Source organism: Giraffa tippelskirchi, chromosome 13 (genome assembly GCF_054371585.1).
Source record: "Giraffa tippelskirchi isolate mGirTip1 chromosome 13, T2T-mGirTip1v1.2.pri, whole genome shotgun sequence".
Lineage (NCBI taxonomy): Eukaryota > Metazoa > Chordata > Mammalia > Artiodactyla > Giraffidae > Giraffa > Giraffa tippelskirchi.
In genome coordinates, this window is record NC_137287.1 from 433934 (window position 1) to 460211 (window position 26278).

Genomic DNA, 26278 nt, shown 5'->3' on the forward strand with positions numbered 1-26278 from the left:
GGTCACAGTCCCGCCGCAGCCTCTGTGCGCTGGGTCCCCTCCCTCTGCAATGCTGTGCTGTGTGCTCGCTCAGTCGTGTCCAACTCTTTCCCCCCGTGGACCGGGGTCCGCCAGGCTCCTCTGTCCATGGGATTCTCCAGGCAAGAATACTAGGGTGGGTTGCCATGCCCTTCTCCAGGGGATGTTCCCCACCCAGGGATCGAACCCAGGTCTCCTGCATGGCAGGAGGAGTCTTTACCATCTGAGCCACCAGGGAAGTTAACTGCGATGAGAGTTAACTATTACTCACCCTTTATATACCACCACAGCCGTCACACCAGGAAGCCTTCCCAGTCTACACCAAGCTCCTCGGCCTTCACCCCTCACGCTGATTAACCTGCCACCCAGTAGACCAAGACCCGAGCCGGCAAGACCAGGCTGGCCCGACCCGGGCCTGCAGGAGACGTGAGGGTCACAGAAAACACTCGAGGACACGAAAGGGCACGACCACCATGCCTCACCGAACACAGGTCCGCAGCAGCCAGCAGATCGGGACCCAGCCGGGACCCGGACCCCGGCCCTGGCCAGCTTCCCTTCAGTTCCCCAAGGCCCGGCCCGGCCCCGGCCCCGGCCCCGCCCCGGCCCCGGCCCCGCCCCGCCCCCGGCCCCGCCCCCGGCCCCGCCCCCGGCCGTGTCTGTCCACGCCCGAGCTGCCAATAAAGTTGCGCTCGGGGCTGACCGGAAAACGTGCCGTAATCCGCACCGCGGCCGTCGTAAAAGCGCCGGTCTCCCCTGGTGACTAGCAACGCGGGGAAGATGGCGGCGCTGGTAGCGCCTGAGGCCGCGGCGGCCCGGGGCTCGACAGAAGCCGGGGAGACGACCGAGGCGGCGGAGCTGAGCCGCTCCCTGAGCCGCCTGCTGCCCGGGCTGGAGGCCGACAGCAAGCTGGGCCGGCGGCGCGCTCTGGAGGCGCTGCAGCGGGCGCTGGAGGCGGCGCAGCCCGAGACGCCCGACGCAGACCCCGACGCCGCGGCCGCGGCCTTCCAGGGCCCGTGGGTGCACCTGCTGCTGCCGCGCCTGCTGCGCCGCCTGGCTGACCCAGCCGAGGGCTGCCGCGCGCTGGCCGTGCACCTGCTGGGGCTGGGCCTGCGGCGCGCCGCGCGGCCCCGCGACGCCCTCCCGCGCCTGATGCCCGCGCTCGCCGCGCGGTTGGCCAGCCCCGAGCCCGCGCGCCGCCCGCCGCCCGAGGCCTGTGAGGAGCTGCGCCTGGCGCTCGTGCAGCTGCTCGGCCTGGCCGTGCGCCTGGCCGGCGCCGCAATCGCGCCCCACCTGGACGACGCGGTGCGCGCGCTGCGCTGCACGCTGCTCGACCCCTTCGCCGCCGTGCGCCGCGAGAGCTGCGAGTGCGCCGCCGGCCTGGCGCGCGCCACGCCAGGTGCCAGCCCCCGTCCCCTCCTCGGTGGCCCCCTCCCCGCGCCCTGCTGCAACTGCAGCCCCAGCCCCGAGCGCAGCGCCTCTCCTGCGCTCCGGGCCTCTCCTCTGGGCCCTCGCACCCTCGGCAGCAGTGAGCCAGAGCCTGCCTTGATCTGAGGACCTGAGCGCTGAGAGAACTCGCTGGAAGTACCACTGAAACAGCGACCTCGCACAGGTCTTAAGCAGCGGCAGAACTGCAAAGCCGGAGAGTCCACCTGGGCCCCACGAAGACCCCCCCCCCCCGGTCCTGACGTTCTGTGAGGCCCGTAGAAGCGGGGTGGCTTTGCCTGAGGCGGGGCTGGTGCGATTTCCTGCGCTATGCTGCGTGTCTGGCTCGGCAGGACCTGGGGACGCGCGGTCTCTCCCCACTCGGCGTCCCTTTCGGGCACCTATCGCAGCCATTGGCAGCTTCAGGCTCTCCCTCCCAGCTGCTGTGTTCAGCTGACAGGGGGTCCAGCCCCAGGCCTCTGAGAGAGGTGCTGTTTGAGTCACTCGTCCTGTCCCTGTGCCTCTCCCAGTGCTGAGGGTACAAAGCTCCCAGCAGAGCCAGGCCAGAGTGGAGCCCCACAGGCTCCCCTGGTGATTGGTGGCCTCCCCGCCCCACAGACCACTTCCACATGCAGTCGGAGTCCCTGATCGGCCCCCTGATGCAGTCCATCTCCCACCAGCACTGGAAGGTGCGGGTGGCCGTCATCGAGGCCACGGGCACGGTGATCCAGTTTGGCAGCGGGAAGACTGTGGATGATGTCCTTCCGCACTTTGCTCAGCGACTCTTTGACGACGTTCCCCAGGTAAGGGGAGTTTCTCCTCCGGGCGGTCCCTTTTCTCCACCGGAAGCGTACCCGTGTGCTATTTGTCACTCACTTTTGTCCTTTTTTAAAGATATTGTATGTGACACCAAAATGTCCTCCCATCGTTCCCAGTCACAGGGTGTTCCTATGTCACATTTTTGAGAAGCTGAGGGAGAACTGAATTGTCTTAGTGTATTTGTTATTCTTTATTGTAAAGAAAGGGGAAGAGGACTGTTTGCTTTTAGGAAGAAGCTCTAAACTGAGTGTTTCCACGGTTTGTAGAAATATGTGTAACATGCCGTCCATCAAGGTGATTTAATTGAAAAGCCACAGAGATTGGCAAACCAGGAGGATTGGAGCCAGGGTTGGTGTGTTTGGGTAATTGCTTCCCTTGGCTTTGGGGCCTGCAGAGACAGACAGACAGACAAGACCGGCAGGCAGGTGGAGGTGAGAGAAGCAGCTCTTTTGTCGGCAGAAGCCAGCTCAGAGTCATGGGTCTAAGGCTGTGAGGAGCAGAGTGAAGGCCGCAAGGGCAGGCTCTCTCCCAAAGCGGAGAGGGGGTGAAGGGCTCCCGTCCCCTGGGGCAGGAGGAGCAGTGGTTGCTGGTGGGGGACCTGCAGTGCGGGCGACACGTGGCCCCTGTGCCCCTGGCAGAGGGAACGCCAGCCTTCTCGTGTCCTGTCCATCAGTACTTGCATGTCATCGCGTTCCTTCCCATGGAAATCCTCCGTGTCTGAGGCTGGGGCTGGTACGCGTGCGCAGGGCCCGTTGGAGCCGGCCTCCTCTAGGCCTGGGTCTGTCGACCCCAAAGACTGCTCTCCAGCACCCCAGCTGGCCTCCAGCCACAGCCACGCTGGGTCATATTGTTTGTTTTGTTCTTTTTTATAATTGAAGTGTGTACTTGATTTACAATGTTGTATTAATTTCAGCTGTACAGCAAAGTGGTTCAGTTACACATACATGCGTGCTGTCTTTTAGGTTCCTTTCCGTTATGGTTTATCACACAATATTGAATATAGTTCCCTGTGTTGCACAGTAGGACCTTGTTGTTTACCCACACGTATATACTGGTTTCTGTCTGCTGACTCCAAACTCCCGATCCTTCCCTCTCCACTCCCCTCCCAGAGTCTGTTCTCTGTGCCTGTGAGTCTGTCTATTTCATAGGTAGGTTGAGCTGTGTCATATTTTAGATTCCAAATATAAGTGGTGTCATATGGTATTTGCCTTTCTCTGACTTACTTCACTTAGTATGATAATGTTTAGGTCCATCCATGTTGCAGCAAATGGCTTTATTTTGGTTTTTTATGGGTGAGTCATAGTCCACTCTATACATATGTACCACATCTTCCTAATCCATCCATCTGTCCGTGGACGTTTAGGTTGCTTCCACGTCTTGGCTGTTGTGAACAGTGCTGCAGTGAACACTGGGCTGCGTGTATCCTTTTGAATTATGTTTTTCTCAGACATATGCCCAGGAGCTGGATTGTTGGATCATATGTGAGCTCTGGTTTTAGTTTTTTAAGGAACCTCCACGCCGCTCTCCTTACTGACTGTGTCAGTTTATAGTCCAACCGACAGTCTGGAGGGTTCCCTTCTCTCCACACCCTCTCCAGCATTTGTTATTTGTAGACTTTTCAAAAAATTTTTTTTATTATTTTTTATTTTATTTAAAAATTTTGTGCTGCACTGGGTCTCGGTTGTTTTCTCCAGCTGTGGTGAGCGGGGGCCGTTCTTGGTTGCGGTGAGTGGGCTTCCCACGGCAGCGGCTCCTCTTGCTGTGGAGCACAGGCTCTAGCACTTGCGGGCTTAGTTGTCCGGCGGCCTGTGGAATCTGCCCAGACCAGGGGTCACACCTGTGTCCTCTGCCTTGGCAGGCAGATTCTTAACCACTGGAAGACCAGGAAAGTCCATTTGGAGACTTTTTAATGATAGCCGTTCTGACAGGTATAAGGTGGTATCTCATTGTGGTTCTGATTTTCATTTCTTTAATATTATTGATGGTGAACGTCTTTTCATGTGCCTGTTGGCACCTTCTGTATGTCATCTTTGGAGAAATGTCTCTCAAGGTCTTCTGCCCATTTTTTGATTGGGTTTTTTGGCTTATTGTTGTTGAGTTGTATGAGTTGTTTGTAATTTGGGGAATTAATCCCTCGTCAGTCACGTCATTTGTAAATATTTTCTCCCAGTCTGCAGGTTGTCTTTTTGTTTTATTTATGGTTTCCTTTGCTGGGCAAAAGGTTATGAGTTTGATTAGGTCTCAGTGGTTTAGTTTTATTTTATCTCTATTACGTTGGGAGACTGACCTAAGGAAACACTGGTATGGATTATGTCAGAGAATGTCTTGCTTATGCTCTCTTCCAGGAGTTTTACGGCATCATGTCTGAAGTTTAAGTCTTGAAGACATTTTGAGTCTGTCTGTGTGTGTGCTGTGAGGGCGTGTTCTAGCTTCGTTGATTTCCATGCAGCCGTCCAGCTTTCCCAGCACCACCTGCCCTTTCCCCTGTTATGTGTTCTTGCCTCCTTTGTTGAAGATTGATTGTGGGTAATTTCTGGGCTTTCCAGTCTGTTCCATGGACCCGTGTGTCTGCTTTGTGCCAGTACCGTGCTCTTTTGATGCCTGCAGCTTTGTGGTGTTGTCTGAAGTCGGGGAGAGTTATGCCTTCAGCTTTGTTCTTTTCCCTCAGGTTTGCTTTGGCAATTCTGCATCTTTTATGGTTCCGTATCAATTTTGGGATTGTTTGTTCTCGCTTGATGAAAAATGTCATGGGTAGTTTGATAGGCCTCAAATGAAATCCGTAGCTTACTTTGGGTGGTGCAGCTGTTTTAACAGTATTCTTCAGCCCAAGAGGAAGGTGGGGTGTCTTTCAATGGCTTTGAGGCATCCTCAGTTTCCTTTATTAATGCTTCTAGTTCTCAGCATGTAAGTCTTTCACCTCCGCGGTCAGGTTTATGCCCAAGTATTTTAATTTTTTTGGTTGTAATTTTTAAAAAAGGATTTTTTTTTACATTCTCTTTCTGATGTTTCCTTGTTAGTGTAAAGAAATGTGTTGTTAAGCTTGCTTCCTCGCTGCAGTGGGCGTGGTGTGTACAGGCATGCACGCCACCTTCTCAGACACAGGCAGCTGGCGCCCAGCCTGCCCAGGAGGTTCCCAAAAAGAAGGCTGCAAACACGCCACAGGGCTGAGGCAGGGCCGCGGAGCCTGCTGTGGTCAGTGGAGGGTCCGGCCCAAGCCTGGAGGACGTGGACTCAAACCAGCAAGACTAGGCACCCTGGTGATTTGTCCCCAGACCCAAGATGCGCACAGCAGAGCTGCTGGAGCCCCGGGCTGGCTCTGGGGCCCGGCGGTGCCCCCAGGGTAGACCCGGCCGCCCATCTCCGCACACCGGGTTAGGCGCCGACTGTCTCCCGCCTGCAGGTGCGCCGGGCGGTGACGCGCGTGGTGGGGGGCTGGCTGCTGAGCCTGCGGGACCGCTACTCCTTCTTCCACAAGCTCATCCCACTCCTGCTGAGCGGCTTCCACGACGAGATCCCCGAGATCACGTAAGTGATGACGTGGTGGCTGTGGCCGGGCTCCAGTGCCCGGGGCACACACCCTGCCCCGGGCACACACCCTGCCCCGGGCCCGCCTGCCGGCTGGCTCTCCTTCCAGGGGCGGCCTCTCCTCCATTGTCATTTCCCGTGGCGGCGGTTTCTCCTCTGGGCCAGAGCCCCCTGCAGCCGCCTCCTGCCTCCTGAGCAGCCCCAGGGCTTTGACAGGGCAGTTTTGCACTTTCAGCCCTTCGCCTGGCTCACAGATAGGAATTTGTCAGGCAGGGATGGAGGCCGGCAGACCCGCTGGCGAGTTCTCTTAGGCAAGGGCCCCCGTGGCCAGCCGCCCGGCGCCCCCCCGCCCCCGTGGCCAGCCCCCCGGCGCCCCCCCGTCCCCGTGGCCAGCCCCCCGGCGCCCCCCCGTCCCCGTGGCCAGCCCCCCGGCGCCCCCCGTCCCCCTGGGCACCCCTGACCTGGGACTGTGTCGTGTGCGGCAGGTGCGAGGCGACCAGCCTCTGGGAGCAGGTCGGCCTGCAGTGGCAGATGGAGAACGAGGAAGACCTCAAAGACAAGCTGGACTTTGCCAGCCCCCCTCCCGCCCACCACCCCTCGCCAGGTGAGTGCTCCAGCCTGGGCTGATGTGGCAGGCACGTCCTGGAGATGGAGCCCAGCCGTTGGGGGGAGCGTCCTCGTGGTCCTGGGCCGGCCTCCCTGGGCACGTGAGCACACCCGGCCTAGGAGTGCGAGGCTCCTGGGAGAGTTCTGAAAACGGGTGCTTTGTCAGCTCACGGAGTCTTCCATGAGCTTCACCTGGAGAAGAGACACAGGCCACAAGTGGGATGCAGCCCTAGCGTTTCCGGTGATGCTTCCTCGGATCAGTGGCTTCCATTGGTGGACCCCCGTCCTGCCCCTCGCTGTGGTTCCTGCCAGACTGGGAGCGCCTGCGCACGTGTGTGTGTGTGCGCGCGCGCACGCGAGCACCCGTGTTTCCCCTTAGGTCCTGAGTTAGATCCGAGCTGCGTTTCCAAGGAAGCCCCTTACCTGCCAGGCCCCAGTCCCTCCTTCTTGCTCCAGGGCCTTGCATACATCTAGTTTCTCGTGTTGAGGAAACACTCTCTACTGGGGACTGAAGTCCCTCTATGGACTTGATTGGACACCTTCGTCACTGCAGTCTGTCTGCAGGTGATTTCTTAGGTGGAGCCGTAATGGGGTGATGCTGGCAGGGACAGAGCCTAGTAAACATGCACCAGGTCAGACGGGCAGCGCCGTGGGAGGGACTGAGCCTGGGGCCTGCAGGCCCGCCAGACCAGGTCGGGGAGTCAGGCTCCTCTGGAGGGGCCCCGGGCGTGATGAGCCGCACGGGGACAGGTGTCGGCACCTGGCGCTGTTCAGTGTCAGGCCCGCAGGGCAGCTCCTCCTGCGCCTGGGAGGCCTGGGAGGCCTGCGTCTCCTTTTTTCTTGGTCTGCTTGTCGACTCAGGCAGTGTCACCGCCCACACCACGCAGCTGCTGTAAGGGGAAATCACACATGTTTTGGAAAAGGTACAAAAATTAGTTGCTAGCAAGGACTTTTTCTGACTTACTGAAGTTTGAGAACGCACGATCTTCTGAATCACCACGTCTGCCGTATCATGTACAGGAACGGAGGTCAGAGCATTATGGGAGTGAGGCCGCGTGCCCGCCTGCCCGCGGACCCCTCCGCAGACCGTCCTAATATGGCCCCTCATCCCCCAGACTCGCCACGAGGGGCCAGCGTCACCAGGAGAAAAGCGCGTCATTTTGGCTTTTTGCCTTCTGCAGAATTATAACAAGCTCACTTAAACAGCTGACAGAATCTGAGTCTCTGAAACTAAGTCTCTCATTCACCATGGAAATAGAACAGTGACAGGAGCAAACGTTCAAAGCGGGGTTTCGCGGTTCAAGCCGTTCTCTTGACTGAAACACCCTTGAAACTCTGACTTGTCACAGTCTCATGTCTATTTCTGGAGTTGTTTGGAATCTTTAAGATGAAAACCTTGTAATCAAAATCCTCGAGAGCTTTTTTATAGAAATTGAGAGATTTATCCTGAAATTCACAAGGAAACGCAGAACACCTAGTACAGTCGAAACTCTGAAGACGAAGACCCAGGTGGAAAGACGAGCACTCGGGCTTCAAGACGTAAAGAGATGTGGAGCCAGAGTGGGCGGGCGCGAGGGGTCAGCATCAGACAGGCCTGCGGGCAGAGCGGGGTCCAAGACAGACACACAGGTGGCCTCTGGATTTGGAGGAGCTGCAGAGACAGCTCGGGAGAAAGGCCTGTGGGCTTGAGGGTGGGACCCACACACTCCACAAAGGAACGAGGGGTGGACCGGTCCTCAGCAAAACAAGAACGTCTGCTCTTTGGAAGACGCTGAGAAAATGAAACGGAAGGCCCAGACAGAGGAGATGTTCTCAGATTGTGTACATAGGACTTGTTTCCAGAGCACAGGGAGAACTCACAAACAGCATCAGGAAACGATCCAGCTTTAGTGGGTAAAAAAAAGATTGAAAAGACCCTTGCCTGAAGACACACAGATGTCAAGTAAGCGCCTGAGAAAAGGCCCCGGGTCACGCGTGGGTCCTGAGGAGAGCGCACAGCAGAGCCGCAGGGAGACCCTGAGCCGCGCTCGCCCTAGGCCTGCCCTGCGAGGGGGTGTAGACGCAGGGCAGCCACAGGTCCTGGGCGTGGCCAGGGGGAGCGGGGAGCAGAGGGAAGGCAGCATGGTCGCTTTGGAAAACCGTCCGTGTTTCTTCCACAGTTGAGTGCCCTCCTGCCGGGCGCCCACCAGAGAGAACTCCTGTTAGCGACAGCCTGTGCCAGAGCCGCTCAGGCCTCCGTCAGCCGGGGGACGGACGGACGGACGGACGGACGGACAAACGGGTCTGTCTGTGGAGTGGAACACGCTCAGCAGGGAGAAGGTCTCCATGTGCCCCACCACGCGATGGGCCGCGGCGTGCCTCTCTGGGCGGAGGGAGGCCGGCAGAGGGGGCCACATGCTATGCAGCTGTGCTCGCAGACAGTCTAGAAGGGGCAGCTCCTCCGCGGTGACCGGAAGCCGAAAGCCGACCGAGCTGCCTGAGGGAGGGGTGGGCGGTGGGGGCTGTCGGAGCACAGGGAGCCCCTGGGCGATGCGTGTGTGCTGTCTTGAGAGCCGTGTCTCCGTCAGCACTTTGAACGTGTGGTTTAATGTGTGTCACGCCTCAGGATTGCTAAAAACTTTCAAGGAAGTAACGACACTCTGTGGCCTCATTTCTTTCTGTCTTCAGAGCCAGGCTGAGTTCTCAAGACCTCAGAGTAAAACCAGTAGGTCTGCCTTAAATGAGGAACGTGTAATAAGTGACTTTCCCACACAAATCATTGAGGTGTGTGTTTGTGAATGTCACCGTCTCTCTTCCACCTTCACGACCTGCAGGGAGCCGCCCGGGGCTGGGCTGCCGAGAGCTCGTGTTCAGAAACCTCTCCAAGATCCTTCCCGCCATCTGTCACGACATCACCGACTGGGTGGCCGGCACCAGGGTGAAGTCGGCGCAGCTGCTGGCGGTGCTACTGCTGCACGCGGAGGACCACATCACGCAGCATCTGGAGCCGGTGCTGCGCGCCCTGCTCCACGCCTGCGCTGACGAGGAGACGGCCGTGGTCAGCAGCGTGAGTGGCTTCTGCAGGACTGAGGGGCCCCGTCCTTCCTTCTCAGCTGTGCCGGCTGTGGACTCGGACCTTGGCAGTCACACAGTTGCCCCCGCGTGAAGGTGTAGATGTTCCGTGGCCCTGTGCCTGTGAGGAGTGGCGTTTGAAGGCGCTCCTTAAGCACGTGCGGGCGAGTGGCCCCGTGTCTGTATGAAAACACAGCCTCCACCCGCAGGCTCTGTGGTGGTCAGCTTGCAGGGACCATGGGCAGGCAGATGTGCAGAATGCCCCTCTAGGGTCCAGCTCAGGCAGCCGGGCCTCAGGACACTCTGACAACCCTCCCATTAGCTGGACGCATGACTTCCTTCCCCTGGCAGTTCTGAGCTCACGGGAGCACTCACTTGTTTTCGTGAGCGTTTGAATAGGCGCCAGGAGGAAACGTACCCGCAGGGCTGTTTCTGGGGGGTGAAAGCGTGCGAGGCAGATGCTGAGCAGTGTTGGTGGGGTGACGGAGAAGGCCAGCAGCCTCAGCGCCCCCTCCCCATTCCCCCCCTACCCCCAACCCAGTGCACAAGGTCTGCAGAGCTGGTTGGCACCTTCGTCAGCCCGGAGGTGTTTCTGAAGCTGATCTTGGCGACGCTGAGGAAGTCACCCTCGCCCTCTGGCCTCCTGGTCCTCGCCTCCCTCATCCAAGGCTGCCCAAGGGAGGCTCTGCGGCCACACGTGAGGGTCATCGCCACGGAGCTGGCCCAGGCTCACATCTGCCAAGGGTCTGAAAACGTAAGCGTGCAGGGCAGAGGGTGGGGGTCGCAGAGTCAGCCCGTCTCCATGGTGACGCGGTCCCCTGCTGGGGCCGTCCACACGCAGGCAGTGACGGTCACTAGTCCCTCAGGCCCCTCGGAGATAGCCGACCGACAAGGTAGCTGGGGTGCAGCCACCGATGTTCTGTTTGGACCCATGCTCTTCCTGGCGCATTCTGCGCCTTCCCCATGGTGCACAGGCAGTCCTCAGTCACACTGGCCACATTTCGAGTGCCCACGTATTTGTGGCCAGTGGCGGCCTCACTGGACAGCATAGGGTGGAGCACTTTCATCACCGAGGGCGATTCTGTTCCTTGGATGGCACTGCTGTGGGTGATCCTGGGCAGAGGGCCCTCCACCCAGAAGCTGCAAGTCTGCCGCCGCCCCCCCCCCGTCGGTGCACACAGCTCTCGGACACGGCGTCTCCACTGCAAGCTCGTCCTTACTGCGTCACTTAGCTTCTAGCAGGGCTTCCAGCAGGCAGCCTGATTTGGCACCTGTTACTGGGAGCTGTGCTTGGTTACAAATTTATTGTCTTAAGTTGAGCAGTAAATCCATTACATCTGAAGCTGAAACAACCTAGGTAGTTAGACTTAGTCATTCGGAATAATTTATAATTATTTGCTATTGATGGAAAAATAATGACCTTGTTTTTGTTTGGTTGTGATGGTCTTAAACCTTGCTCTCTGCATTGGAATGTGGCCCTTCTGTCTGTCTCTGGAGCAACAAGGGTTTACCTCACTGGGCATCTCCCCTCACTCGGCAGGCCCACGGGAAGCTGGCCCCGCACCAGCTAACACTCAACAGGGTGGGCGTGCCCACAGAGGTGGACCAGAGCGGGTCCCAGCCACCGCGCTGGGTACATACACGTGACCTACACGCGTGACCCCCGTCCTGACCCTTCTGTCCTCTGTGACACACAGCGAAGCAGCCACGTGGGAGGGGTGTGGAGGTCCTTCCCGTGGGGCCAGCCCACGCCCACTCCTGGCCCCTGGTGCACGATTGATGAGGCTAGAGCCTGGGAGGTGAGAGATGGGCTCGGCCCTCCCAAGGTGCGACCCTGTGTTCCCATCAGTCTGGAAGCGTCTTTTGAGTCATAGAATTTTATTTGTTTTGTTCACTGAGCATTACAGAAACTCAGAAGTACACAGAGTGGAGGGGAGCAGCGTGCACCCCTCGTGCCTACCGCCCCTTCCCGGCCACATCCCTCTGCAGCTTCTGACTTTGGGGGGGAGGCCTGGGGCGTTTGCAGCAGACCCAGGGTGCCCACCTTCCCGGCCGCATCCCTCTGCAGCTTCTGACTTTGGGGGGTTAGGCCTGGGGCGTTTGCAGCAGACCCAGGGTCCCCACCTCCCAGTGTATGTCACTGAGCTGCACACGGAACCCGTGATCCTCGGGCTCAGTGGGGGTCCCCTTTCCCTGCTGTGAAGAGGGACACCCTCTCGATGCTGATGTGCGGAAGCCCGGGCCCAGTCGGCCGTGGCTGCACGGCCTGGCCTCCAGGGCCTCGTCTGGGCGGGGTGGGTCACGGTGCTGCTCTCTCCACAGCGCCTGTACGGCGAGCGCCTGCTGCAGTGCGTGCAGGCCGTGGTGTCCGCGGGCCGGGAGGACTGCCGAGGGGCCGGCGAGCCGCTCCTGGAGGTGCTGGTGACCGTCCTGGCGCTGTGGGGGCCCACGGGCCTCGGCGACGAGGTGAGGGGGGAGCCTCCCGCTTTGCTGTGGCCCCTGGACTGTGACTGTCGTCCGTAGCCTCTGTTCTCAAGCTCCAAGTCTTGAGCTTGCCCAATGAGCTGACGACCAAAGCCGAAGGAATCTAGAACATTTGGGTGTGTCGTCCTCAAGGCGGCCTCAGGGGGACTCAGGCTTTTAGATTCCTTCCAGCTGAAGTTGACTGCAGTACCTACTGAATCTTGGAGAAACGGAGGAAGGGAGGCCTCCCTCGTCATTAATAAATCTGCGCTTGAGGGAGGTTGAAAGACACAGGAGGGGAGACGTCATTGTATTTTCCCTGTTTAGTTACAGCCCAGCTTTCCAGTCGCTTCCGCTCCCTGCTCTGTGGTGAACGTTAAGCCTCCTGCGGTCCAGCTCCCCGCCCCTGCGAGGACCACACGCAGACGGGTGTCTGGCCGCTTCTCCCTGAGCTGAGAACGCGGCTTCTCCCCTGGTTCCTCCTCCTCCTCTGCCCACGCCGTGTCCAGGAGGCACCCACACCCCGCCCTCCCTTCCCCAGCGCCTCTCTAAACTTTGTGTTGTCTCTAAAATCCCCCTCTCTGGAGGGCCCATGTCTCAGCTGGCGGCTTATCACCACAGGGCTGTAAACATTATGTTAGAGAAGTCGAGTCTGTCCTCACGGAGGGTCTGCAGGCCAGACTCGGGCCCCTGGGCATCCGTGCAGAGTGCCGGGGGCGTCCTGTTCCTGAAGCCGAGGCGGGGGGTGGCGGGGTGCGGGGCTGGAAGGCAGCGCGGGCTCCACTGTCCAGTCCTCCCTCCCCGCTCTGCCTCCAAAGCAGCAGATGTACTGTCCCCGGGGGTCTGGTCAGGTGCAGAGCTCGGAGGGGGGCCTTGAACCCCTCCTTCGGTGCCCGTGGTTTAAGTCTGTTCAGCTCAGTCCCTGAAACTGCCTGCTCCTCTTCTCTGCAGACCGAGTCGAGCTGCCCAGCCCTCTGCCCTGCAAGGACTGCCTTGCCCTGGGTGGTGCAAAATGGGGGCGGCTGGGGGGGACCTTGAACCTCCTGTAAGTGCACGTTTGTCCGTTTCGATTGTTGTATGGACGGGAGGGCCGGGGTCACACGGGGTGTGCCCGAGTGGCTCTCGGTTCTCATCTGGTCTCATCGCCCAGCCCTCAGGCAGTGAGGACAGGGATCTCCAGTGGGTGCGTGAGTCCCACGTTCAGGTTGACTGTCTGAGCCGGTGACTCGCTGCCCCAGGTTCAGGAGACGCTAGCCCAGCTGGCTGCAGTGGAGGGCGTGGACAGCAGCCAGGACCTCTTCCGAGCACACATGACCCCCCTCCTGGAGTGGCTGGCTGCCTCGCACCAGGACTGGACGGGCCACTCCGTGGAGCTCCTGCAGTTGGACGCGGTGCTCGCCCACTCAGGTGAGCCCTGGACAGGTGCCCCGGGCTGGGTTCAGGGCACTGGTGCCCCGGGCTGGGTTCAGGGCACTGGTGCTGTGGCCGCTCGAGCAGCCCCGGCACAGATGGGCGGAGCCGCTCAGCACCCGTCGGCCACGCACTGGGGCCTGGTTCTTCATTCGCTCATGATCACTGTCGCTTGTGGAGATCGGCCGCTTTAAAACCTTATTTTAAAAAGTGCTGAGAATGTTACAGTGAAGAACTGATGTAACGTCATCGTAAAAGGCACGCGTTTTGATGTTAGCCCTTGGAAGCGTGGCTCAGCCTGGCGCCGTGTGTGGCCCGTGCTCCTTGGTGGCATCTGCATGCTGTCCTCTCTGCCCGGTTGGCTTCCTGCCTGCGGGTTCGGGGCTCTGGGGAGGAAGACAAGAAGGTGGGAGGGGAGGGGCAGTCTTTCTGCGGCCACACCTGTTCCACTCTGACCCTGGGCTCTGAGGCGATGCCTCTGAACAGATGGAAGTCCTGACTGAGTACGGCATCAGCAGACCGGGCGTAAACCAGAGGGCCTGAGGGTGGCCCTTGTCTCTTCTGACTCACACGCCCCAGGTCAGCGCAGGGCCTGGTGGGGAGGGCAGCTTGTGACACGTCCAGACCCGGAGACCCTTTCACCCCGTCACATGCGGGCCCAGGCCCTGAGCAGCGTCGCTGCGTTTGGGATCCTGCCAGGCTCAGGGCCAGGGCACTGCTGCTCTGTCTGGTGACCCACGCGGGAAGGTCGTTGGCTGCCGGGTTCGGGGCACACGTCCCGCAGTTTTATACTCTTGAGTGGTTGGTCGATGGGTCTTTAAAAGACCGCTGGACTTCAGTGTTTTTAAGAATTGGGTGAGATGTAAGAAGAAAAAGTTCACGTGGCAAACAGAGCCGTGGCGGGGGTGGGGCGTGGCTCGGGGGGAGAGGCGGCCCGTGGCACCCTGTGCCGAGAGCATCCCGCACGCCGTGCCCCGCACTCTTCCTCTTGCGGCCAGAGTGGCTGCAGGGCTCCATCTTCCCATCCTCCTGCCGCGCCTGTCTTCCAGGCCCTGCCCTCGGAGAGGCCCTGCCCCAGCTGGTGCCCATCCTCAGGAGCTGCCTACAGCCAGCCAGGGACCCAGCCATGCGCCTGAAGCTCTTCTCCACCCTGACGGGTGTGCTGCTGGGAGCCCCGGAGACGGTGGATGCACAGGGGTAGGTCGGCTCTGCCTCCACGCTGTGCGCCCCCGACGCCGAGTTAGGGCTGGGTCCCCCACCTGCCCCGACACTGAGGTCTCGTGGGAACTGGGGTGACCCCGAGCTCTAGGCCCTGCTGTCCTGCGGCTCCCTCGCTGCACTCCAACACACTGCCCCAGGGAAACAGTGCGGTGCCAGCCGCAAGCGCACCACACAGAGACGCTGAATCAAAGCTGTGGTTGTGTGGTCATTAAAATTCCATTGAATGAAAAAGTTTCAGGGAACATTAACTTCTGACGGTTCATACGTGCCTGTGCTCAGCTCAGCACGGCTTCTGGTGCCTTTCAAGCCTCGCAGAGTTGATTGGATGACCGTGGAGTTAGGAAACGCATGTTCTCCGGAGGGACTGGAGGCAGTAAACACCCGGGCCTCCAGCTCAGGGCTTCGGAGGGGAGGGGGCCACGGGGCAGGGCGGGCGGCGGGCGGCGCGACGCTGTGAGCCGTCTGGGGTCTGGGAGAGCAGATCTCAGCGGGCGGCCTGTCCTGGACCCCCAGGGAAGTAACAGGTGGTCACTCGGACCTCGCCTGTCGGAGGCCACTCTGAGCCCTGCTCTCGGGCCGCCGGCCAGCCCACCACACTGCGGGAAGTTTCATTTGCTACTTGTCTGCAAAGGCTTCGGGTTCGGAGAGACCGCAGAGGGTAGGGAGTTGGCCCTGGCACCATCCTGAGAGTGGAGAACCCACAGCCCCGTTGCTGCCCCTCAGGGACCCTGCTTCCCGAGGACAGTGGATCCCCAGGAAAGAAGCCTCCATGCTGGACTGAGCTCCCTCAGGAAACTGCACCTGGAGGCTTCTTGTGGAAAGAAAGTCACTCAGTTTCAACCATTTAGTCAAAGTATTCGCTGTTTTTACAGGCAGGAACGACTTTGGGAAACACCACCTGCCTGGTGTTGAACTTTAGGATTGTAAAATCGTGGCGCCTGAGACAGCAAGGGACCGCGGTCCCCACCCCTGCCCACCCCACCCGCTAAGGACCGCACAGCTGGAGGGCAGAGGGCAGGGGCACCGGGGCTGGAGCAGGAATCCCCAGGTGCTAGAGGGCTGCTCCCCGCTCCGGGCGCCCAGACCTCAGGAGAGCGGCCCCCTCGCACGGAGCCGTCCCCTGACCGGCGATCCCCTGACGCAGAGCCGTCCCCTCATACAGATGTTACGGGGCTCATCTCCTCTCCCGTAGAGGGAGGCTGGATGCTGGTGGTTCTGGGGGAGCCTGTGCCGCACCCCCTGGCTGGGCTTCCTTGTCTCGGGACCCAGCTTCGGATACGTGTGTGTGCTCCGCGCGCAGTGGGACTCATCCTTGGGGAATCTGCTGCGTTTTCTGCTCCCAGCATCTCCCTGGAGTCAGAAGCAGCACAGGCGGCCACTGGCTGTCTCTCGTGGGCAGCTCTCAGCCCCCGGCCAGCTCTCAGCCCCCGGGCAGCTCTCAGCCCCCGGCCAGCTCTCAGCCCCCGGGCAGCTCTCAGCCCCCGGGCCCTTGTTGCCGCGTGGTGTGGTCCACCTCAGCTAGGACGGAGACTGACCTCTCCAGGGTCTCCTGGTGGATCACTTTTCAGGAAACAGCGGCTCTTTGCTAAAAACTTCAAAAACAGGTTGAAAACCTCCTGGGAGGCCTGTGAGTCCCCCACCAGGTTCACGGTCAGCGGCGCCGGTGGCCCTGGAGCACCCCCTGCTGGAGGTCCTGGGGCCCTGGCGCTGGCGCTGCTCCTGGAGGCAGAGCCACCCGTGCAGCCTATTCTGGAACGACCTTGGGACATAATCCGTGGGTCATTTGTTCAGCAGAATAGGTTTTGCGCCACCAGCAGAGGCCTGTGGGGCAGAGGAGTTGTAAGAAGAGCCGAGGCTTTTCACTGGGCTTTGGATGGGGCCTCGACTGTGGCTCCACGGGGCGGGGGGGCCGGGCCGGGCCGGGCTGGGGGGCTCAGGGCTGGGATCCTGGTATCCTTTTGCTTTGTGTTGGTCCTGACGGTGTGTTGAGATGAAGGGCCCCAACCGTGTTGGCGGGAGTGGCCACGTTTCCTGGTGTCCTGGTACCTGGGACCTTGGGCGCAGCCCCAAGGTACCCTCCTGTTGAGGTGGTGGGTGTGGTCAGAGGGACTTCACATCGTCTCAGGGACCATGAGGCCTGTCTCTGTAAGGTCGCTGCCCTTGGAGTGACTTGCCATCCCAGCGATACTCCAGGAGGGGTGGTGGACAGGGCAGCCCCTCAGCCGCAAAGTGGGAGGGAGGCTGGAATATACGGCAGCCGTGGGAGAGCCCCACGCCCCCTCAGAAACCATGTCCCTGAGAAGCAGGGCTCTTGCTCAGCGTGCAGTGTTTCGTTTCGGCTGTCTCCTCTGGCCTGTTCCCTCCGCACCATCCGTTTCCCAGACAGAAGCGCTGTCTGAACGCCCCTCACCCCCTCTCTCCTTCCACTGCAGGCAGCTCCACGGCTACCTGGACACCCTGGTCCAGGACATCTTCGTCCCCAACCTGCAGTGGCACGCTGGGAGGACTGCCGCAGCCATCCGCACGGCGGCCGTGTCCTGCCTCTGGGCGCTTGTCAGCAGCGGGGTCCTGTCGGACGGGCAGGTAGGGCTCGTGCGTCCCAGGCCCAAGAGGGAAGGGGATGTGCCCTGGAAGAGCGCTCGCCTGAGTCTCCTGTCCTGACAGCCGCAGCAGGTGGTCCCAGGCAGACCGAGGGCGAGACCGTGGGGCTGGAGGGCGAGCAGGGGTCTGGGGGGAGAGTCTGGGTTTCCCTGGGTCACCTGGGGATTTCCTTGGGTGATTGTTACCATTTATGAGAAAAGAGCTTCATCACAGGAGTCGAACTTGAGTGTTGTTTGTATTCACATCTCATTTAGAGGGGGAGCTGAGGAAGCAGTGGGAGTAGGGAAAACAGTGTGATGCCTGAACGGCTGTTACTTTAGTTAAAATGTCTCCCTGGGGACTTCCCTGGTGGTCCAGTGGCCGAGACTCCACGCTCCCAATGCAGGGGCCCAGGTTCGATCCCTGGTGGGACAACTAGATCCCACGTTCCACAACTAAGAATCGCCGCAGCTGAAGACCCTGCGTGCTGCAGCGAGCACAGCCAAATCAATTTGTAACAAATCAAGACTCAAGTCTACTTACATAGACATTTCAGAACAGCGTTCCAGACTTTGTGATGGTTTCATGAAAACCAAGTCTCTCCCATCACAGGTGATGCATACAGCGCGTGCATAGCGGTCTCTGTCCAGCCATGACCCACAGCTTGTGTGGTTTCTTATTGCAGATAGAGGACATGCAGGAAACATTGATGCCTCAAATTCTGACCACCCTGGAAGAAGATTCTCAGATGACTCGATTGATTTCGTGCCGGATCATTAACCTGTTTTTAAAGACCTCCAATGGTGGGATTGATCCAGACAGATTCGTCAGGACCTACCCTGGTAGGACATTCTTCTCTCTCCAGTCGTGTGTGCGTGTGACAGTTGTTTCTGTCAGAGGAAGAGCGGGAAACGCTACTCTTGACTTCTGGTCCAGTTGGTGCTGAGTCTAAACGTGGCCCTGGTGGGTATGACACCACTGAGTAAATAACGTGAGAAGCAGGCCAGGCATCTTATGGACCAGAATCGGGGCGTGGGAGCTCAGACGCCCACGGGAGCCAGGGGGTCCGCCCTGCAGCGGGCAGGGTCTGCACCCTGGGTGTGAGGGCCCCTGCCTCACGGGCCCTGTGTCACTGCCTCCTGGAGCCTGAGCACCAGCGAGGCCCAGACACACAGGCGCAGCGTGGCCCCCAGCAGAGCAGCTCACTGGGGGCGGGCCTGCGGCCGAGGGCCTCGGGGCTCGTGGGCGTGCCCCGCTGGAGGGAGTTACAAGCCCTCCGCGCCATCTCCTCTGAGTGCATCACGATCCACAGAAGGCTGCAAGGACAACAGCCTTCAAAGCAAGTTGAGCACTTGGCGGCTGCAGGCTCTGTGGAAAGGGTGCCAGACTTCACCATGTCTGGCCTGAAGATGCCAGGAGGCAGGCGAGGAGGACAGGCGTTCCTGCAGAAAGAGGAGGCGGCTGTCCCTGGGCCGAGGCCGTGATGTTGCTGAATCCACTGCTGTGCGACCATCTGATTCCCTGCCGACAGCGTAGAACCAGTGTTGTCTTGGAACCTGCTGCACGTTTCAGAATGAACTTTCATAGAAAGTGAAAAACACACGTTGAGAATAATGCAGATGGGAGCACGGAAAGCCTGGGAGCCCCTGAGGAGGGCGGTGCTACGTCTCCAGAAGACGCCAGTCGTGGCGCCGGCATCTCGTGTGGACTCTGAGGGAAAAGCACCCATTGAGAAGAGTCCCGTTCACGGGATGCGTTCCTGCCCCTTGGGAAAGACTGTTCCCCCAGGACATCTGGTCCCAGAGGCTCAATAGAAACAGCCAGTGTGGTTCGTGGCCGTCATGTCACCAGCCGTCCCCTCCGTCCTCAGAGCCGCTGTGGGCAGAGAGCAGGGTCAGCACACGCCCTTCCTGTGCCATCTACTCGGCGGGGAAAATGGAGTGGCTAGGGCATGACGCCTGTGAATGACTCTGAGCCTGAGCCTCTTGGAGCTGGGGGAACCCCAAGGCCACCCCACAGGTCAGAGAGTGCAGACCCCCAGGCCAGCCAGTCATGCCTCCGCTTGGCGTCCACAGAGTCCACCCCTGGGCCAGAGCGGCCAAGGGTCCCAGGACACCCCTTCCCCAGCACCCGCATGTCGGTTTCCTGGGATGAGTGCTGGGAGCTTAGCTGTGAATGCCGGCCCTGGAACCTCTGCTCACACTTTTGTCTTCACCCCCGCCCTCAGAACTCTTAAAGCGCCTGGATGACGTTTCTAACGACGTGAGGCTGGCGGCCACCTCCGCCCTGGTCACCTGGCTGCAGCGCGTCCAGAGCGAGGCCTCGAAGTGCTGCTACCAGAGCAGCGTCCGGCACCTGTACCGCGAACTCCTCGTGTACCTCGACGACCCGGAGCGCGCCGTCCAGGATGCGGTTCTCGGTAAGAGCCTTGTCCCCACATGGGGGCCACTGGCCGGCGCTGCGGCTCTCGAGGTAACAAGAGACGACTTGTTTGGGGCGACCTGGAAACTGTTCACTGCGGTAGCAGCTGCGAACAGATGGGTCGTCTCGCCTGACGGGTGGCCTCGCTTTGTACCAGGAGCCAGCACGTGTGCTCACGGGGGTTCCTGACCAGACGTCACCCCCCTATTCCTGCAGACGCCACAGCGTGAGCAGGGGTGCAGAGACTGGCTCAGACGCCCTTGCTCAGCCGCGGCCGACACCCCACCTAATGGTGCACGTGTCCAGTGAGCGAACCTGCAGGGACATCCGTCACCCTGAGTCCTGTTTGCATTAGGGTCCCCGGGCGCCGTGCGTCCTGCAGTCTGGGTGTGTGTCCCACCCGACAGTGTCGCGCGCGGTCCCTGAGAACCCCCGGTCGTCTGTCTCCCTGTCCCACCTGGACTTTAGCGGCTGCTCGTCCTCACTGCCTCTGCAGTTTGCCTTTTCCAGAACATCATATTCTTGACATCGTGTGGTATGAAGCCTTTTCACATTGACTTCTTCCACTTGCTCATAGGCACTTCAGGTTCCTTTTGATGGTGTGAGGGCTCATTTTTTAGCACTAATACCTCGTCTGAGTGAACCAGTTTATTTATACCTTCACTGATCACTTTACAGAGGCATCTTCATCGCTTCCAAATTGTGCTGATAATGTGTGAAACTTCTCTAAACATCTGTGTACAGGTTTTTTGCAAATGTAAGTTTTCAGCTCCTTTGGATAAATATCAAAGATTATGATTGCTGGCTCATATAGTAAGAGTATGGTTTGAAAGTGAAAAGTGAAAGTCATTCAGTTGTGTCCAACTCTGCGACACCATGGACTGTATAGTCAGTGAAATTCTCCAGGCCAGAACACTGGAGTGGGTAGCCTCTACCTTCTCCAGCGGATCTTCCCGACTCAGGAATCAAACCGGGGTCTCCTGCATCGCAGGTGGATTCTTTACCACCCGAGCCACCAGGGAAGCCCGAGAGTACGTTTGTTTTTTAAGAATTCGCCAGAGCAGCGGCACCGTTTTGCCACCTGCATGGTGCGTCCCCGTTGTTCCACACTCTGCCAGCAGGTGGCACGCCGACTCCGGCCATTCTGACAGGTGTGTGCTGAGCGCTCCTTGTTGCAGTTTGCATCTCCCTGGTGACACACCATGTGGACCATCTTATCACCTGCTTACATCTCTGTCTCTTTGGTGAGGTGTCTGTTGAGGTCTGTGGCCCATTTTTTCATTGGATTGTTTTTAAGGCTTTATTATAATGTGCTCCTGTCAATCCCAACCCCCAATTCACCCCTCCCCCACTTCCCTTCTAGTAACCAGACTCTGTTTCTGTTTGTAAATAAGTTCATTTGTATAATTTTTTCTAGATTTCACGTGTGAGCAATATCATGTGATGTGTATCTTTCTCTGTCTGACTTACTTAATATTACAGTCTCTAGGTCCATCCACGTCACTGCAAATGGCACTGTTTCATTCTTTTTGTGGCTGAATAATATTCCATTGTGTGTGCATGCGCACGTGTGTGTGTGTGTGTATTTATCGTATCTTCTTTATCCGCTCGTCTGTCCGTGGACATTTAGGTTGTTTCCGTGTCTTGGCTATTGTACATAGTGCTGCTGTGAACACTGGGTTGCGCGCACCTTTTCCCATTAGTTTTTCCTGCCGTGCACCCAGGAGTGGCATCGCTGGATTACATGGCGGTTCTACCTTCAGGTTTCTAAGGGACCTCCATACTGTTCTCCATAATGGTTGTACCAGTTTACATGCCCACCAGCAGTGTAGTGGGCTTCCCAGGTAGCGCAAATGGTAAAGAATCTGCCTGCCAATGCAGGAGATGCAGGTTCAGTCCCTGGGTCAGGAAGATCCCCTAGAGGAGGAAACGGCAACCCACTGCAGTATTCTTGCCTGGAGAATCCCATGGACAGAGGAGCCTGGCGGGCCACAGTCCACGGGGTCGCAGAGTCGGGGATGACTGAGCGACTAACACACACGGGCAGCAGTGTAGGAGGTTCCCTTCCCTCCACGGCCTCTCCAGCGTTTATTGTTTGCAGGCTGTTTAATGATGGCCATCGGACCGGTGTGATGGGGTGCCTCATTGTAGTTCTGATTTGTGTTTCTCTGATAATCAGCGATGTTCAGCATTTTTTCATGTGCTTCTTGGTGAGAAATATCTATTTAGAACTTCTGCCAACATTTGATTGGGTTATTTTATTGTTTTGCAATTGAGTTGTGTGAGTTGTTCATATATACATTTTGGAAATTAGTCCCTTGTTGGCTGCATCATTTGCAAATAAGTTGTATTTTCCTTTTCATTTAGTTAAAAATATGTTTTCTCTTGAGCTTTCTTCTTTGACCATTGTGGTATTTAGAGATGTGTTGTATAATCTCCAGCTATTTGGGAGTTTTTCAGTTATCTCTTTGTTACTGACTTCAGTTTAATTCCACTGTGGTCTGAGAGCAGAGATTATAGGATTCCTGGTGAAGGTGTCTTACGGCCCTGATTGTGGTCTGTTTTCGTACATGTTCATAGGAGCTGAGAGGAATGTATATTCTGCTGGTGTTGGATGAGACGGTCTATAGAGACTCAGTTGATCGCCGGTGCTCTTGGATTCTGCTTTACCCAACTGCCTGCGGGGTCTTCCCATTTCTGAGAGGAGTGGGTGGGAGTCTCCCGCGCAATAGTGGATTCATCTACTTCTCCTCACAGCTGTCAGTTTTGCTTCGCCTAGTGTGACACTCTGTTACGAGGCTCATACATAAAGATCGTTATGTCTTTTTGAGAACTGCCATAATCATTGTGCAACACCCTCCTTACCCCCGATCACTTCCCTTGCCCTGCAGCCTGCTCTTTATGGCTGTTGTAACTTTAATATGAAGCTAAGGTTGGCTTAGTATTTGTTTCTGGCATCATCCAAGTGTTTTCCTGTTTTGCAGAGGCCCTCAAAGCAGGCAGTGTCCTCTTCCCCGACCTCCTGGTGAAAGAGACGGAGGCTGTCCTCCACAAGCACCGCTCGCCCACCTACTGCGAGCAGCTCCTGCAGCACCTGCAGGCCCTGCCACCCGCCCAGTGACCAGAGTCCTGGGAGCCGAGCCTCGGCACAGCAGCTGGAGGGGAGCAGACAGGCGGCCCTCGTCCTCACCTAGACTGGAACGCGTGGCCTCTGAGTCTCGTCACAGGGCACCTGCCAGCCAGCACTGGAGGACCCTCCCAAGCAAGCCTTGACAGCAAGAAGAATGTATTCCCTAAGCACCCTGCCCAGGGCCTCCTGGGCCAGTTTTTCACATCCAGCAGTTTTTGAACTAACTTTCACTGAGTGGCGTCTGTATTTTTATGTGTTACTCATACAATTCATTAAGAGGTCTGCCAGAAACCGACAGCTGACTTCAGATTAAATGTCAGCTACTCATACTGGCAGCCTAATCCATGCAGTGTGTTTTTAGGCTGTGTGCGCTGCTAGGTTCATGGGTTATTGGTTCTTTCTTGCTTAAATGCCCACCAAGAAAGTTCTTGAGTGTTTATAAAGAAAAAAGCCAAAGTGATTAAAAAGAAATGTTGTTAAAAAAAAAAAAAAAGGAAGAAGAAGTGTTTCTTCTTTGGGTTCTGTCTAGTGAAACTTTTTATCTCAGTGAAGAGACTGAAAAGAATTTGAAATTTTAAGGACTGTTATCAACAAAATCTTCCCCTTTTAAAATGTTATGTTGGTTGTATTTGGTCACAGTATTTTTTCTTAGATCAGTAATGCTGACAGTGTTGAAAATAGGATATTTAATCAGATATAATTTTGGTTGCTCTTGTACGTAGCAGTACAGTAAAACTGTTATATTTTCCTGCACTTTCTATCCCCAAGTGCCTAAAAGATTTCATTTTAAGCATTATTTCTATAAGCCAAATACTTAAGAAAAGAAAATGCTCTATTTTTTCCAAAAATCAAATATTAACGTTTATGCTTTGGTATTTGAAAATATAACTTAAAATATTTATTATAATTATTCTCTATGCCTGTCTTTGTGTGTTTTGGTAACTGAAATTGAGACTCATTTCTTCCTCAGATTTAACCTCACAGCGATCCCAGCCTCAAGAATCCTGGGCCTGTGGACTGAGGGGGTCTCACTGCTCGTTGAGGTACCTCTGTGGACACCAGGTGGCAGGCGCTCCAAACCAGTTAAGACAAGGGCGTCGCTTCCAAGGGCTCACCCTCCAGTGGGGTCAGCCTGAAGAAAGGCTGAGAACTGAGCCTGCAGCCCGGGCTGTGCGGCTCCTGACCGCAGTGACATCCCGGTCTCTGAAGGCGCAGCTCCTCTCCAAACCCCATTTGGGTTGATGGCTACAGGGATGGTGGATACCCTCAGATGGTCTTCCCCCAGCTCCGTGGCTGGCCTCTGCGTGTCCTTCCTCAGCACCACCTGGAACCTGTCAGAGAGGCATGTTATCTGGCCTCAGTCCAGACCCACCGAATCAGAGACAACAGGCTGGGGACTTCTGCCCTGAGAGCATGCGTTTCCACATCCAGCAAGAAGCCCCACCTACCCCTGGTCAGTCAGTGTCAGGGAGCCAAAGGTCAACAGCAGAGAGCCTGCCTGGGAGGACACCCCATGCTCGACCCCTCACCTCCCGCAAGGCCGGGGCCGGGTGCCCCCACTGCCGTCCAGCCCCGCTGCCATGGCGGCGTGAGTGGTGCGCTTTTGCTTCTATGCATCATTCGGGGAACTATTCAGAGGCAGCACTGCAGTGAATCAGGACACCGACACAATCTTAGCCTCTAAAGGGGTAGTAATCTTTTTTATTTTTTTACCACGCCCCATGGCTTGTGGGGCCTTAGTTCCCCAACCAGGGATTGAACCTGGGCCCTCAGCAGTGACAGTGCCGAGTCTTAGCTACTGGAGCACCAGGAAATTCCCAGAAGTCTGATTTTTCGATTTGTTCTTTTATGGATTGTGCTGGCGATGCTGTATCTAGGAAATGTTCGCTCAACCCAAGGTTTCACTTCCTGAATTTAAGAAGCTCAAAAGGTTATTTTCTTAAAGGTAATTTATCTATTTGCCTCAACCCATGCTGTGGTTCAAAAACAAGTTTTACTTCCTTTTAAAATGTCCTTTCTGTGACCTACATGAAAATACAACATCCTTCTAGGGGTGAATTGGTTAGCTGAAGATGAAACACTTACCTTTTAGTAGCCAGAGACAGCCGGATACATGCCAGTATGGAATAAAACTTCTAAAATAAATTGTAACAAGCAAGGAACACTACACTGTATAGAACGCACCATATGTAGGGACTTCCCTGTGGTCCAGTAGCCAAGACTCTGCACTCTCAATGCAGAGAGCTGGGGTTCAATCTCTGGTCAGGGAACTAGATCGTACATGCTGCAACCAAGAGATCACATGCTGCACCTAAAGGTCCCACATGCTGCAACGAATATCAAAGATCTTGGAGCCACAGCTAAGATCTGGGCCAGCCAGATAAGTATTTTTTAAAAACACGAATGCACCATATGTGAAAGGAGAAAAGGAGCTGCCTATATATGCTTCATGTGCAGAAGACATTTCTAGAAGGTTACAAAAGAAATTGGTAAGGATGGTGTCATCTGAGGAGGGCACCTGTAGGGCTGAGGGACTGGAGTGGAAGTTGGCTCTGTGCCTTTTGGTACCTTTGAATTTACTTTTCTTATGCAGGTGTTCCCTAGTCGAAAGCACATCTCAGCTGAGACTTAACTGCCAAATCAGAAACCCAAACTGACTGTGGGTGATGATCTTGGCTCCTGTCAGCACATGTTTCTGCTGTGTAAACAGAGCCCAGTTCCAGGGAAGGACGTTCAGGATGAAGCAAAGTGTTTACCAAAAACTTGTCTCGTTGAGAAATGAAAATGCAAAGACTTGTGCCCAAGTGTTCATAGCTGCTTTATTCCAGCCCCAAACTGGAAATCACCTAAATGTCCATTGACGTTATGAATGGATAAACTGTAGTATGTCCACACAACTACTACTACTACTACTACTACTACTACTACTAAGTCGCTTCAGTCGTGTCCGACTCTGTGCGACCCCATAGACGGCAGCCCGCCAGGCTCCCCTGTCCCTGGGATTCTCCAGGCAAGACCACTGGAGTGGGTTGCCATTTCCTTCTCCAATGCATGAAAGTGAAAAGTGAAAGTGAAGTCGCTCAGTCGTGTCCGACTCTCAGCGACCCCATGGACTGAAGCCTACCCGGCTCCTCCGTCCATGGGATTGTCCAGGCAAGAGTACACACAACAGAAGACAGCAGTCAACAGGCACCAAGCAGTGCGAGGCGGGTGGCACACTCGGACCTCAGTCTGCAGCCAGCCAGGTGTGAGCAGTGCATCTCTTGCTGGACTTCTAGAACAGGCAGAGCCGTTCCGCGGTTCTCTCGGAAGCACTGAGTCAGTGAAGGACGCTGAGGTACCTGTTCGTCTCTGCTCTACTGGGGGGGGTGTGTATCTTGTGTGAACTTTTTCATAACTGAAAGTATCAAAACTTTACAAACAATCATTGGCTGAGTTTGGAAGTCAAAAGCTAAGACAAGTGCTCTCAGAGGCTGCCTCCTCCAGGCAGGAACAGGAAGTATGGTGTTGCATTACCAAAGGCTTGCCTCTCCACTACCAGTTACCTTACAACCAGCCTGGAAAATTAAATCCTCTCTAACAATACATCTTTCTTCCTGATTTTTCCCCATT

The 26278-nt window shown here is 56.9% G+C and overlaps 1 protein-coding gene across 3 annotated transcripts; it reads left to right on the forward strand.

The window, feature by feature from the left end:
- The first annotated feature begins 776 nt into the window (after positions 1–776).
- Positions 777–23159, forward strand: DNAAF5 (dynein axonemal assembly factor 5). 3 transcript variants are annotated; one of them, XM_081552431.1, is made up of 13 exons: positions 777–1414; positions 2059–2243; positions 5660–5784; positions 6270–6388; positions 9204–9436; positions 9983–10195; positions 11764–11907; positions 13143–13311; positions 14364–14511; positions 16968–17118; positions 17801–17957; positions 19343–19534; positions 22521–23159. In XM_081552431.1, exons 1-13 carry the CDS (start codon positions 796–798, stop codon positions 22655–22657), a joined length of 2592 nt encoding a protein of 863 aa, XP_081408557.1. In that variant the 5' UTR covers positions 777–795; the 3' UTR covers positions 22658–23159. The 3 variants fall into 3 exon arrangements, with proteins under 3 accessions (XP_081408557.1, XP_081408558.1, XP_081408559.1); XM_081552432.1 differs by having other exon boundaries at positions 777–1288; XM_081552433.1 differs by lacking the exons at positions 9983–10195; positions 11764–11907.
- Positions 23160–26278: the final 3119 nt, after the last annotated feature.